Source organism: Phyllostomus hastatus, unplaced genomic scaffold, assembly GCF_019186645.2.
Source record: "Phyllostomus hastatus isolate PE091 unplaced genomic scaffold, TTU_PhHast_1.1 phas_contig_40, whole genome shotgun sequence".
Taxonomy (NCBI): domain Eukaryota; kingdom Metazoa; phylum Chordata; class Mammalia; order Chiroptera; family Phyllostomidae; genus Phyllostomus; species Phyllostomus hastatus.
In genome coordinates this window covers 84,274,976-84,288,902 of record NW_025333872.1, presented here as the reverse complement: position 1 = coordinate 84,288,902, position 13,927 = coordinate 84,274,976, and the positions used below count along the sequence as shown (strand labels likewise).

General features: G+C 39.1%; 1 protein-coding gene across 6 annotated transcripts in view; it reads right to left on the bottom strand.

The window, feature by feature from the left end:
- The window catches only part of UTRN (utrophin), a 453,043-nt gene that overhangs the window by 234,913 nt on the left and 204,203 nt on the right, over positions 1-13,927 (bottom strand). For all 6 annotated transcript variants that reach the window (XM_045842802.1, XM_045842803.1, XM_045842804.1 and 3 more), the window contains 4 exons: positions 13,408-13,622; positions 11,167-11,284; positions 6,545-6,750; positions 4,850-5,004 (listed from right to left, as the gene is read on the bottom strand). In XM_045842802.1, the coding sequence (XP_045698758.1) occupies positions 4,850-5,004; positions 6,545-6,750; positions 11,167-11,284; positions 13,408-13,622 (694 nt within the window). The remainder of the gene's footprint in view (positions 1-4,849; positions 5,005-6,544; positions 6,751-11,166; positions 11,285-13,407; positions 13,623-13,927) is intronic.

The window sequence follows — 13,927 nt, the reverse complement described above, 5'->3', positions numbered from 1 at the left end:
GCCCTCGAGGGTGATTAGGTCACAGGGGCAGAGTCCTCATGAATGAGATGAAAGCACTTATAAAAGAGGTCTGAGACAGTCTCTTACCCCCTCCTGCCAGGTGATGCTAAAACAAGAAGTCTGTGACCCAGAGGAGGGTCCTCACCCGACCTCGCTGGAACCCTGGTCCTGTACTTCTGGGCTCCAGGACTGGGAGAAGTAAATACTCTTGTATCTAAGCCCCCCAGTCTGTGGTTTTTGTTACAGCAGCCGGAACAGACTAAGACACTACCTGAGAAAAATCACATATTCTAACAGTGCCATCTGGTAAGAAATATTTAAAGTACCTACACTGTATTCAGTAAATCAGATCATCAGCCCTTTTATGATTAATGAGCATAGAGACTGTTCAGAAAATGACTCCAGACAAATGACAGAGTGACTCAGCCCTTTGCTAACTTCTCTAGCACTGTAAAGCAGGCGGCAGGGCAGTGGGTTTCTAAGGAGGACATCGCATGACAGAGCACATGATGATAAATTTGGCTAATCCTTGGTTGAGCACATGACATGTACAAGAAACGTTTACACATAATTTTTGATCTTCACGATAATCCTACGCTTAGATATTTTCTCCACTTTAGAGCCAAGGAAAGTGAAGCTCCATGACTTGAAATAAGGGGGTCAAGGGTGGTAAGTCACACAGATGGGAAGTGAGTATGTTGGGATTTTAAACAAGGATCACCGGCACCACGGCCAGTGTGCTTTCCATTCCGCCTGCACAAGCCGAGGGCTGCCTTAGAAGAGGCAAGGCAGAAATACGGCTTCTGGTGGGGAGGGCAAAGAAAAAATGCATAGTAATGAACGATCTCTAGGCTAGTCTTTAGAACATAAAGTTACATTATCTCACTTCATGTACAATATTTTGGCTCAAATAACTGTGTGTATAGATGTCTCTATAAAAGCATGTGTGTATACATGCATATACCTATATCTATACACATTTACAGACACACACGCATGTATATACACACAGGCACTCCAGGGTTAAAATAGCATTTCAGGCCCAAATCAGGCATCTACACTCCAAAAGTTACTATGAACACAGTTCGACTACTGCTTTCTCAATTTGTACAAAAAAAACAAATGCTAATTGGCATTAAGAGATATAAAACAGCCCTGGCTGGTGTAGCTCAGTGGATTGAGTGCCATCCTGTGAACCAAAGGATTGCTGGTTGGATTCCCAGTCACGGCACATGCCTGGGTTGCAGGCCAGGTCCCCAGTGGGAGGCGCACGAGAGGCAACCACACATTGATGTTTCTCTCCCTTTTTTTCTCCCCGCTATAAAAAAATAAATAAATAAATTTTAAAATACAGATATTTTAAATAGAGATAAAAGAAAAAATATCACAGGTCAAAATGGTTCATCAATTAGTTTAAAATGTTAGAGACAGACCTGTTATATACAGAATCCAAAATACTAGGAGCCAGCTATGTTTCAGAATTTAAAATTTTTTTGTGCATTAGAAAACTATTATGAATGTATCTATATGACATATTACCCCCAAGTAGGAGCTGAAGCAGCAAACACATTAATATTTCTGCACTTAGGAACAAGGCTATTCACACTAAGCAGGATAAGTAAAGACTATAATAAATAGCCACATGTCAAGGCAAAGCTTTGCCTTGATATCTCAGCATATTGGATTTTGGCACTGCAGATAAGGGATTGAGGACCCGTTATTGTGAATGGCCAAATTACTTAGGCCAATTGCAATTCACAGAAAACATTTCCTTTGAAAGCTGATATTAAACTTCACACATTATCCCGCAATAACAATATTGCATTGGCAAGTTTAATAAGCCTTCACCCCTCCAGCACTTGGCTGCCAATGATGTATGTTCAGAATACAGCTGGGAAATCAAAGGTGAGCCACGGGACAAGGCCTCCAGGCAGCCATTACAGAGGGCACAATGGTCACACACTGGAGAGTGTGGCATGATTCATAACTGAGGCCCCGAATCTTTAATCGGATCTGGCTTCTAAACTCAACACAGATTAACAATCACTAAGTGGAATCACAGACAGACCCATGAGGTGAGTACACGGAGCAGTCGCCAGCAACAGCTGATGTTCTGATAACAAAGAAGAAGAAATAAAACTAGTTGTCAGGAAGGTAAGAGCCTCCTCACTGCAAAGACAGAAAGGTTTGGGCTCCAATCCCAGCTCTGTCCACACGAGCTGGGTGACCTCGGGCACTCCGTAACATCTCTCTGCTGCAGTGTATTCGCCAATGTGGTTTTGATCACAAATCGGCCTGTCCCCTAGGGTTGTTGTGAGGAGTCAGCCAAATAATGCCTGTGAGGAGGTTCGCACAGAGCCTGACCATGAGAAGGCACTCCATACTTGCACACACTAAAAATAAAGCACGGTGTCTCACATGCTGCCTAAATACATTCACTGTCAACTATTCAGAACCCAGAGCACGACCATAATTTAGTACAGAAAAATGTCATCTTAGCGATGCTGGGTGACTTTGAACATGTTCTTTAAACTTCTGCAAGCCTGAGGGCATAGATTAGACCATGCATTCTTAACAGACGTGATAAGGTGTTCTTTGGCAGGACAAGGTGAAAAGGTGAAGGAGGGGAATGGGAAAACGTTTACTCTGTTTAAGTATAAAGCACAACTAGTAGAAACAGATACACAGCATACCCATGGCATGAAAATTTCATGAAGACAGGTACCTAAAAAGGCGTCTTAGGGGGTTGTGAGTATAATTAGGGGCTGAGAGATACTGGTTTAAATGAACTGTAATGTTAAATACACCTCTTAAAGTACCTTAATTCTATCTTCACAACAATAGGGCCAAGAATCCAAAAAAAGGTTAAATATAAGTTCAAACAAATTTGTTTAAGAAGGCAAAGAAAGGTCCATATATTTTAGAAATATCTGAAATTGAAACAGTTAAAAATTGTAAACATCACTGTGTTTAAAGAAAAAATCCTCCCAACACACAAAAACCCCGGCTGTCCCTCACGGAGGGACCCTGGGAGCCACAGTTCACTGTGTTTCTCCTGCTTCACAGATAAAAGTACCCCTAAATCACGTCTAGACATTAATATATTCAATTATTTCCCCAAAAAATGAAGAAACAAACACGAATAAGGACAACTCCTTGTGCCCACCATACAATGGGAACAGTGTGGCTGTCGTTAGCTGTGATAAATGAAAGATCCCCTTGGAATATAATTCATTTTTAATTGCCTCTTCCATCTAACCTAACTACTGCTGTAGTCTGTCTTCAAATATTTACAAAGTAAGAGCGAAAAAAGAATTGAGGGTGCTAAATGAAGCAGGCCACACATCTACATGATCAATTTTTCAGGTATTGTTTACAACAAAAATAAAGTCACGACTTATACATGAAGTTTTGGGAAACAGATGGTTAACAACCACCTCTTTGAGTGTTAGTTGTTTTTTTAAACTGAGGTATAATTGACATATAATTTTGTACTCGTTTTAGGAATACAATATAATAATTTGATATATGTAAAGATTGCAAAATGATTAGCACAGTAAGTCTGGCTAATGTGCATCCCCACAGTTAACGGAGTTTTTTCTTGTGATGAGAACTTTTAGGATCTACCCTCTCAGCAACTTTCGAATACACAACGCAGTTCTGTTAGCTATGAGCACCATGATGCACCTCCCAGCCCCAGGAGGCCCAGAATTTATTGATCTCATAAGTGCAAGTTTGCACCTTAAAGTTGTTTTTAATTCACATTCTTCCCTGCCTTAGTCTGGGGATCCTTACTATACCCGAATGGCCTGCTATGACAAAAGGACTGTTGTATAGACTGCTACAAAGATCAGTATTCCAGCCACATTCTGCTTTCACCACATATGAAGTTCTGTACTCGCTACCCCAGTTTTATTTCCTCCAGAACCCTAGAGGGCTCATAAACTGCCCTCACGATTTCTTTGAGTTTTCCAAATATCCACTTTAGAAATTCTAACTAGAAATGGCCTTCCAAAAATGTATAAAGCACCTCCATGTCAAACTGTTATTAAATGCTTGGGCATACTTTATTACCAGTGACATATATCCTATAGTATTCTAATAGTAACCATTTTACTCACTGAAAAAATAAATGTGTTTTGATATCTTTCATAGCTTTCAAGCACTTGCATTTGAATATATAAAGACACATGTGAAGCCATAACTCTCTTAGGCACAGATGCACAGCCCACACTATGCTGGAGGTAAACACAGTTTTCCTGATGCCGAATATAAATATGCCATCCTAAAGAGATGCTAACCACTGTTTACAGGTCCTCAAATCCTAGGTGTTCAAGTGACAGAAAAATCTCTCTTATAAACCCATACGCTATTTTAGACTGTTCCAAATATACCAACAAGACAGGGTAATGGAAAGGAAGAAAATAAATTAGTTAAGCCCTAAATACACACCGCATATACCAGAAGTCTAGTGCAGAAGATCCACCAAACAGCACACTATTTTAATTACCACTGGGGATAATGTCACCCTAAAGCAGCTGTGAAAACCTGTGTTCCTTACCATCACAGTGCTACAAGATATACTGGAGATGGTATACACTGAGAGCACACCAAAAAATCAGAACACTTAAATAATCATTGGCAAGGTTCAGACTTATTCAAGGAAAATCTCCATTGTAGAGTTTCAAGTAGATATTGTATATACATTTTGCATGTAAAAATAAAAAAAAACATAATAAAATGTACTTCCAGTAGTTGCATATTTTGGTTATGTTTCTATGAGAAAGCCAAAGCAACCAAATTCTCAACTGGGCAACACCCACCGCCCTGCCAGGGCATTAGCGTTTACCTTTGTTTCAGGTTGATCCACGATGTTTTTAAGTACTCGGTGGTTTCCTTCACATTCCTCGTGTCATCACTACCATAGTCTTCCAGCAGCTTCTGCAGGACGTTGTCGAACGCCATTACGATACCATCACCAGGACTCAGTTCTTGAAGCAATATCTAAGGTGTAATTTCAGGTGTCCTTGTTAGACTTGGTGGCTCAGGAACTAGTATTACCAAAAAGCTGGTCCTCCCAATAGGTTTTCACATGTGTTAGACACATTCCAAAGGAAGAAAGCAAAGTACTGGACCAACTCTTGCATGCAAGTTTAAACCAAAATAATTACTGAAGTGAAAAGAAAACTGTTTAAGAAAGTGATCAGGTACATAGCAGATGATGTCATCCTTCGCTCTTTTAGACATTTAATTTGCTCAAGACATTTGTCTCTTTTCATTCCTTCTACTACACATCTGATCCTTATGGGAACATGCACTGTATAGGAATGAAGTTACTAGAGAACCCTCCTATGCTTAGAGAAATGGAAAGGCCCAAAAATATGGAAATCTTCCGTCTCTTGCCCCTCAATCGCTGTGTATGTTTACAAAGTTAACTGCTTGAGAGGATGATGCAGACAAGCAAGGTTCACTGAGAGTTGCTTGAATAGCTAAATTGAGGCTGAGTATGTCCATTGGCACTGGCTCCTTGATACACATTTTTAACCTCTGAGAGTCCCTGGATTGAGACACTCCCCATAAAATCTAAATGACAAATGAAGTTCCTTTGGTGCTTTTTTTGTAGCCACTGACAGAAAAATCTACCCTAAAGTTTCAGAAGAAAATAACCATTCGTACTGATAAGAAAAGAATAGTCTGAATATGATAGCCAAAGCACTGATATCACTTTTAATTGTATTCCTTTAGTGAAATGTTGGGGGTTTGGCTAATATTACCTTTGCTTCATTTGGTGAAAACAATCAGTAGGTAATCAATAAACACAGAGAATGATCCAGGAAATCACAATACCTGGTCACGTGCTTTTTGAATTACAACCATAGACAGTCTGTAACCATGGAATTCTGTGTGAAGAGTGGAAGCATACTTTCACGTTTTAGATTTTGATCCCCACATATTTGTAATTACACTCTTCACAAATCCACACTCACATCTTAGGCTATCTGAAGGACGAATAAATGTTACAACAAAATATAACCTAACAACCATAACCTCTATTTCAAGTTCAAATACCATCAGCTCTATAACCAAACTGATCACAAAAGGTACCTGCTCTGATGATATTGATGAAACGGTTTGGTTATAAAGGTATTAACAGAAATGAAACTTATCTGATTGGTTCCTGGCAGTAGTTCTCAGATGAAAGTCTCAAGAAACTTTGTAAGTACAATAACCTTCAGGGTGGACATGAAGGGGACAAAGGAAGGGTTCCTGCGACCCTGAAATGTTCTTTTTCTGGATGCTGGTGTGTGGGTGTGTTCTGTCTGCAAGGAGTCAGTGAGCAATAAATCTAAGATATGTGTGCATTTCTATTTGTTGTGCCTCCAGAAAATGTTCCAAATCCTTCCCAAATTCCTTATATAAGTTTCAACGTGCACTCTAAGAACTTGGGAAAACATCATGACAAGAGTTCTAAAAATTACAGTAGACAGAACAAAAATTACATCCAACAAATCCATACAGCCAAAAAATATCTAAGGAGCCTTACCTGATTATCAGAGATTTGTTTGATAAGTGGATCCCTTCGGGCTTGTTGAAGAATATAGAGGCGAGCCTCGTATTTTCTCATAAGCTCCTCGGTCTCTTCTCTGTGGTCATCCCACTGAAGACTGTCAATCACCATGTCCTCCAGCTGCTGCTGCCGCAGCTCAACACCGTGCTGAGTGCTATCCCACTGGTTCTTGACCTTCTCCACTGGAGGAAGCACGATAAAAAAAGAATTCCAGAAAGTGACTATCAGGAAAGAGAAAAAATACCTGATACCAAATTTAGTACAAATAAGGCTATCAATAGGAAAGACAAAGGAGGAATGTTGATACACACATTTGTTAAAGAAATCTCAGTATGTCGCAATATGCAACTGATATATTTCTGAAACCATTCTTGAGGGAAAATTCTCAGATTAAACTCTATTTTAAGAGCACTAAAATACCTCACAATTAAAATATCTGCTATTACAAACTGGTAAAGCAAAAAGTTATAAGGAAAATAGTTTCCTGCCTTGTTTTATATTTACAGGACCTGGTGTGAGGAAGGTAGATGCAACAGCACTGTGTGGGAATTTCAGACACAGCCACTCTCCATCTCAAGGGAGATGTGCTAAGGCAGCCTTGATTTTGAAGGAAAACTTTCACACTTGTTTTACTACAGCATTAAACCTCTCTAAAAGGAAGGCTTTTTCTGTGTTGAAGTTCAAGAGAAACACTAAAAATAAAGTGGATTCAAGTTCTACAAACCCAGCAGCTTTTTATCATGAAAAAAATTTTGGTTCTTTTCTGCTCTCTTTTTTATTGTGTCCATTTCTCCTTCTTTCATTCTCTGTCTCTCTTTTTTTAATTTTTTGTTATTTTATTACAGTTATCCTAATTCTTCCCCCTTCACCCGCCTCCTCCCATCCCACCCCCTGCTCCCAGCAGTCAATTCCCATGCTGCTGTCCATGTCCATGGGTCATTCATACATGTTCTTTGATTGGTCATTTTGACTTCTTCCCACCATTATCCCCCTCCTGTCTCTCCTCTGGTCACTGTCAGTTGTTCCATGTTTCCACTCCTGTGGTTCTACTGTGTTCATTCGTTTATTTTGTTCATTAGATTGCTCTTATAGGTGAGATCATATGGTATTTGTCCTTCACCAGCTGGCTTATTTCACTTAGCATAATGCTCTCCAGTTCCACCTATGTTGTCATAAAAGATAGGAACTCCTTCTTTCTTTCTGCTGCATAGTATTCCACTGTGTAAATGTACCACAGGTTTTTGATTCACTCATTTTCTGATGGGCAATTAGACTGTTGCCAGCACTTGGCTATTGTAAATTGCGCTGCTATGAACATTGGAGTGCATAGGTTCTTTTGAATTAGCGATTCAGGATTCTTGCAGCAGCAAGAATCCCAGCAGCAGAATCGCTAGATCAAAAGTCAGTTCTGTTTTTTGTTTGGCCATTCTGACAGGTGTGAGGTGATATCACATTGTTTTTAATTTGCATCTCTGATGGCCAGTGATGCTGAGCATCCTTTCATATACCTATGGGCCCTCTGTGTGTCCTCCTTGGAGAAGTGCCTGTTCAGGGCCTTTGCCCATTTTTTAACTGGATTGTTTGTCTTCCTGGTGTTGAATCATATGAGTTCTTTATATATTTTGAAAATCAAACCCTTGTCTGAAATATCATTGATAAATATGTTCTCCCATAATGGTAGGTTCCTTTTTCATTTTAATGATGGTTTACTTAATCATGCAGAAGATTTTTAGTTTGATTTAGTCCCATTTGTTTATTTTTTTCCTTTATTTCCCTTGCCATAGGAGATATATCAGTGAAAATATTGCTACATGGGATGTCTGAAATTTTACTGGCTAGGTTTTTCTCTAGGATTTTTATGGTGTCACAACTTATATTTAAGTCTTTTATCCATTTTGAGTTTATTCTGGTGTATGGTTAAGTTGGTGGTCTAGTTTCATTTTTTGCATGTAGCGTCCAGCTCTCTCAATACCTTTTATTGAAGAAACTATTTTTATTCCACTGTACACTCATGCCCCCTTTGTCAAATATTGACCATAGAGACTTGGGTTTATTTCTGGGCTCTCTATTCTGTTCCATTGATCTATGTGTCTGTTTTATGCCAGTGCCAGGCTGTTTTGATTACAGTGGCCTTGTAGTATAGTTTGATGTCAGGCACTGTGATCCCTCCTACTTTATTCTTCTTTCTCAAGATTGCTGAGGCTATTCAGGGGACATTCTCTGCCTCTTTCTCTCTTCCCCTTCTCTCCTCTCCTCCCTCTCCTTCTTTCTCCTTCACATTTTTAACATGAAATTAAGAAAGGAAAGATGTAAGGAAACGAACTTCCATTTGATTAATTCAAGGGCAGTTCATGATCTTGAACTGAAGTCAGTAAGCAAGAGCTTTGAATACCTTCAACAACCCATTGATAACAAATAGATATAAAGTTAAAAATAAACTTCTAAAAGATATTTTGAATGCCAGACAGACTGAAGGGCTATGGTTAAATACCAGGCCAAGAAGAACTTAACTGCAAAATAACATTTCTTCTGGTAAAATTTTTGAGATAATACAGGGTTATAGCAAACCATTAAAGCTATCAATCTAAGGTTGCTCAAAAAGCTAAAAATTTTGCTTACATATAATAATTCTTAAAAACTGTTCAAGGAGGTAATTTATTTTACACTGTCTGGGTAAAAGTTTAAATAAATTGTGTAAGATTTTAACTTAAGGAGAGGGCAAATCCATTGTAATGTTCTCCTTGTCAGTTGCAGAGGTGCGTGGAGCGCTTACACCAAATCTGCTACGAACAGAATCCTTAAATACTGAACAAGCAAAGCTAATGACATCAAGCAACAGCAAATATCACAGGTTTGTCATAAAAAAAGCAACTTATCCTATTAATTGTGACTAAGAACTAAAAGCAAGTTACTATGGCTAGTACACGCCAGCTGAGAATGGTTTTTTATATAATAAATAGTGACAAAGACTATGTAGCATCTACACAAGAAAATGGAGAGAAACCAAAGAGAGGGAGTTAAATTGGAAAGGGAAGATATTTGGGGGGAGAAAAGTCTGGTAAAAAGCCCTAAAAGAAACTTTAGACAAATACAGAGGTGATGGGGGGTGGGGGGAGTAAGACGGTAGAAAAAGCCAAACAGAAATGGCTTTGGATAGAGTTTGGTGTCACTGGAGCAGAGAAGCTGCCCCCCCAACACGGTGGGACATGGGGTCCTCTGGAGTTCCATGACATACATAAACTGCCCATCGATTAATAATAAAAGGGAAGAGAAAGAAGGAAAAGGGCTAAATCAGGAAAAATAAACCAACATTGTAAGACACTAAAAGTTCTTTGCTAACTCACATCTTATCACAGCCCTTGCTGCCACATTTATTTTGAAATCAAAACACACTTTTTATAGGAGAAACTGTCAAATTTCTCCCCTTGAGAAATATTAAACAAGGTGACAAAATACATTCCAGTTTATATTCTGCCACAACTTAAGTACTTGAAAAATCATTTGTATTGGGCACCGTGGGCGGCCCCGGAAGGGCGCGTATTCACCATCTGTGGGGCGGGGGGGAGGGGAGGAAATCCACAGTGAAGTTGTGGGGGAAAGATCACAGCAGGAGCTGAGGACAGAAAACACCAGGGGCCAGAGACAGTGGGAAAGGCTTTCCACAGGGGGTGACGTTTTATTCGCTGAATACATTTTTACCTGGGGAAAAGGGTTCAGGAGCAAAAACTAACGCAAATAAAAGGAGGAGAATAAGAAATGTCAGGATGTTTTAAAGGGTATGTATAGAACAGAACAGCGACAGACGGAGCCGAGGGCTGCTGTGGTAGGAGACGGGGTGATAAAAGTAGACTGTGACTGTCCCTTCAAGCCCCTAAAGTGTGTTTCAGTTTAAAAATAAACATGGCAACAAGGTCATTGGAACAGATGAGGCAGCAGAGAATTTTCAGTGTTTCACAATGTTGGTCTATTTTTTTCTGAATGAGCCATTTTACTTCTTTCTCCCTCCTTTTATTAATTATCAGATTGCTTGTGTGTATCCATTCTTGGGGATTTAGACTTTGTTTTATATGAAATTTAAAGGCAGAAAGTAAACGGGAAGCAAAACTCATGGCTGTGGTGGTTTTGTTTGTTAGTTGTTTTATTTTAGTTTGTTTTTCAGCTAAAGTATTCCCAAGTTGCTGCCAGGCACAGAGGTACACAGTAGTTGCTCAATAAATATTTTTGGAATGAATTTGAGAAGAGTTAAATGACATGATAAGATCTGGTTCTAGTTAATGAATTATAATGGAAGAATGGATTTTTATTCCTGTAAGTTTCTCTAATTTGTTTCCTCGGTTCCTTCAAAAGAAATACTAACTTAAAAGCAAATAATCCAATGAATCAGTAAACACTTAAAAGTAACAATATTAATTCTTTAAGGAATTCATAAGAGAATTGTGGCAATGTTCACAAGAATAAAAAACACAAGGGAAAGCTATATTTACTAATAAAGAGTACCAGATATTAAATAATATTAATTTCTGATAGAATAATCTTTGCAAATGTGTATGAGCATTTTCAGTGTAAGTGGATGATGAGAGAATTTTTTTTGAACTTACATTTTTCTGTGATTGCTGTTCTCACATCTGAACTGGAAGCTTTGTTTTTCAAATTCTGAGCCAGTGTAAAAACACAGTCAAGCTGAGGATGGCGCTGTTCCAAGTCAGCCTTTGTGATCTGTTTAAGAAGAAATGATTGTTAAGATGGGTTAATAGGCTATATGGTAAGAATACTGCAGAAGCAAAGCCCGTGTGCTGACATCAAAGTTGTTGTTTTTCTCCTAGAAGAGACAGTGAGGCATCTTCGACGTGGCAAAGGGCAGGATTTGGATTCAGAAGTCCTAGGTTCAAATCTCCTCTCTGCCACTTGTCATCTAGGGCACCAGACAAGGCACTTCACCTCTCTGTGGTTTTGTTTCCACCAAAAATAATAATAATAATAAAATTCATTCAGTTCGGCTACATCAAGTCTGAGGAGATTAAATGAAAAAAAGCCCCTTTAAAAAACTAAAAAATGTTCTGAGAAACATCAGCAGAGATTTCTGCAGATGACACCTTGCATATCGATCCTACATCAGATATGAACACAAACTAACATCACCTACAGGGGTGGGGAAGGTATTAGAGAAACACTAATTGAAATCTTTGCAAATTAAACAATTTTAAACAAAAAAAAACTGCTGCTCTATTGTTTATCACTTAGTACTGATGAACATGGGAGAAAAGTTAATATCAGAAAAAACAGTGCATTTTAGTACAGAACGAATAAATAGCCATAAACACTATTTCCAAAAGGTACAAACAGTATGGCAAAAATTAGAGAATCTCTTTCTAATCTTTTAGCTCTTCTTCCTGATGAATTCACTAATTTTGCAGACTTTGATCACTCCTCCATTGTCATCTATTATTTCCAAGTAGCTTATTCACAACTTCCAATCCCCAATCTCAGAGTTCAGTAAAGGCTGACACTTCCTTCTAAATGGCAAAAGAACCTCTCCACACAATGTATCTGAAACTGAATCAATCACACCCTCATCCACGTTCCATTTCTTCTGTTCCTTATTGCTGCTAACTGCAACAGCATCATCTCAGCTGCCCAGAAATGTTCTTTTCTTTGTATTAAGCACCTCTTGTACTGTTCCCATTCTTCCTATGGAAGTAGAGCACTGTTGCTATTAGCCTCCAGCCACAATTAAAAAAAAAACAAAAAAAAAAAACAGGTGCATGCCCACTGGTTACAGACGGGAAGTCCAGAGGGTTTTGGCCTACAAGCCCCTTTGGAGTGAACTTGAGCTGCCTCTTTGCCATCTTACTTCCCACTACGCTTCCTAACTGAACAAATGTTGACCCAATGTCCCTCCTCCTCCCCAATCTCGTGTCTTTAGTCACTCTGCTCCTTCCACCAGGAATGCCATTTATGTGTCTCTAGATGCAACAATCCCACATTATCTGCCTTTTGTCACTGTGGAAGCAGCTCCCTTCCTCATCCGAGCTCCCGACAGGCCGCTAGTACCTGCCCCATGCCCTGTACCAGGCACTCTGCTCTGCCAGAGAGACGTGTTCGGTTGCACGTGCTCGGTGCCTCCATCTCCATTTGGGCCTATTTGCAATCTGGGATAAATGGGGTACCTACCTCAAAAGGTGGTGAAGGAAATATGTGAAAGAATACATGTAAATTACTTAGGAAAATGCCCAGCACATATTAGGCACTTAATAAAAGTTACCAATTGCTGTTATTATTTTATGACATTCCCAATTTCTATTCTTTTCAGTATCTCTACACAACACACAGCCCAGAACTTAACATATACTGAACATGAACAAGGAACTTTACCAATTGGCATTATATATACATATATATACATACATATATATATTATACACACACATATATAATTATAGTCAGAAGATTCTCACTTCTACTGTCAGCAATTAAACATATAAGCTCATTATGAAATGTAAGTTGAAAAGGTACTTCAGAAAATTATCCTACATCACATTAGGCATTAAAATATGTAACGCTAGTTTACATTTATACTGACGGGGCTAGATTTACAATACCAGTTTTAGATTTTAAAATATACACTGAGCCGACAACTAAAGTTGGGAGAGGTGATCTTATCGACACAGCACAAATGCGGGGGAAGCTTTACTCTTCAGAGCCAGCCTGAGATGGCTGTTTGACACATAAGGATTTTTTAAAGCTCACTCTCCCAGAGCTTAGGGTAAACAAGGGAGATCCAGACACATCTTGTCTACCCATGTGCTCTCATGACAAGGCTTTTTACACTGTGCACCTACTTTCATCCTGGAAACTGTCTTATTGATCTCCTCTACATCCCCGACAGTAACGATGTTGGATTTCAGCATCTGGTCGATCAATACCAGCCAGTCGGCTAGTTCTGTTATCGTTTTATCCAGATCAGCAGGAATGGAAATTTCTGAAGCACGAGGAGACTGAACAGGAAGCTCGGAGGCAGAGGATGCTAGCACCACCTTTTGGACACCAGGATGAGCTGAAATTGAAAATGCAGCAAACCATTAATTACTAAACCAACAGCCTATTCTAATGGGCCAGTGCAAGGGTGACTTGTGTCTATGTGTTATGTAAAACTTAGATTGAGTAAAAAAATGGTAAGAGTTTTTATTTTCTCATAGCAAGGTAGCAGCGGTACTTCCTGTAGCGTGTGTGCATTTGGTAGCTGTAAAGCTGAGTCTCACAATATTCTAGGGCAGAAACTACTCAGAAGTAATGAACAGTGATACCAAGAGAAAATAAAATAAAAAATACATTGACAGGGAGAAAATTAGCACTGATATT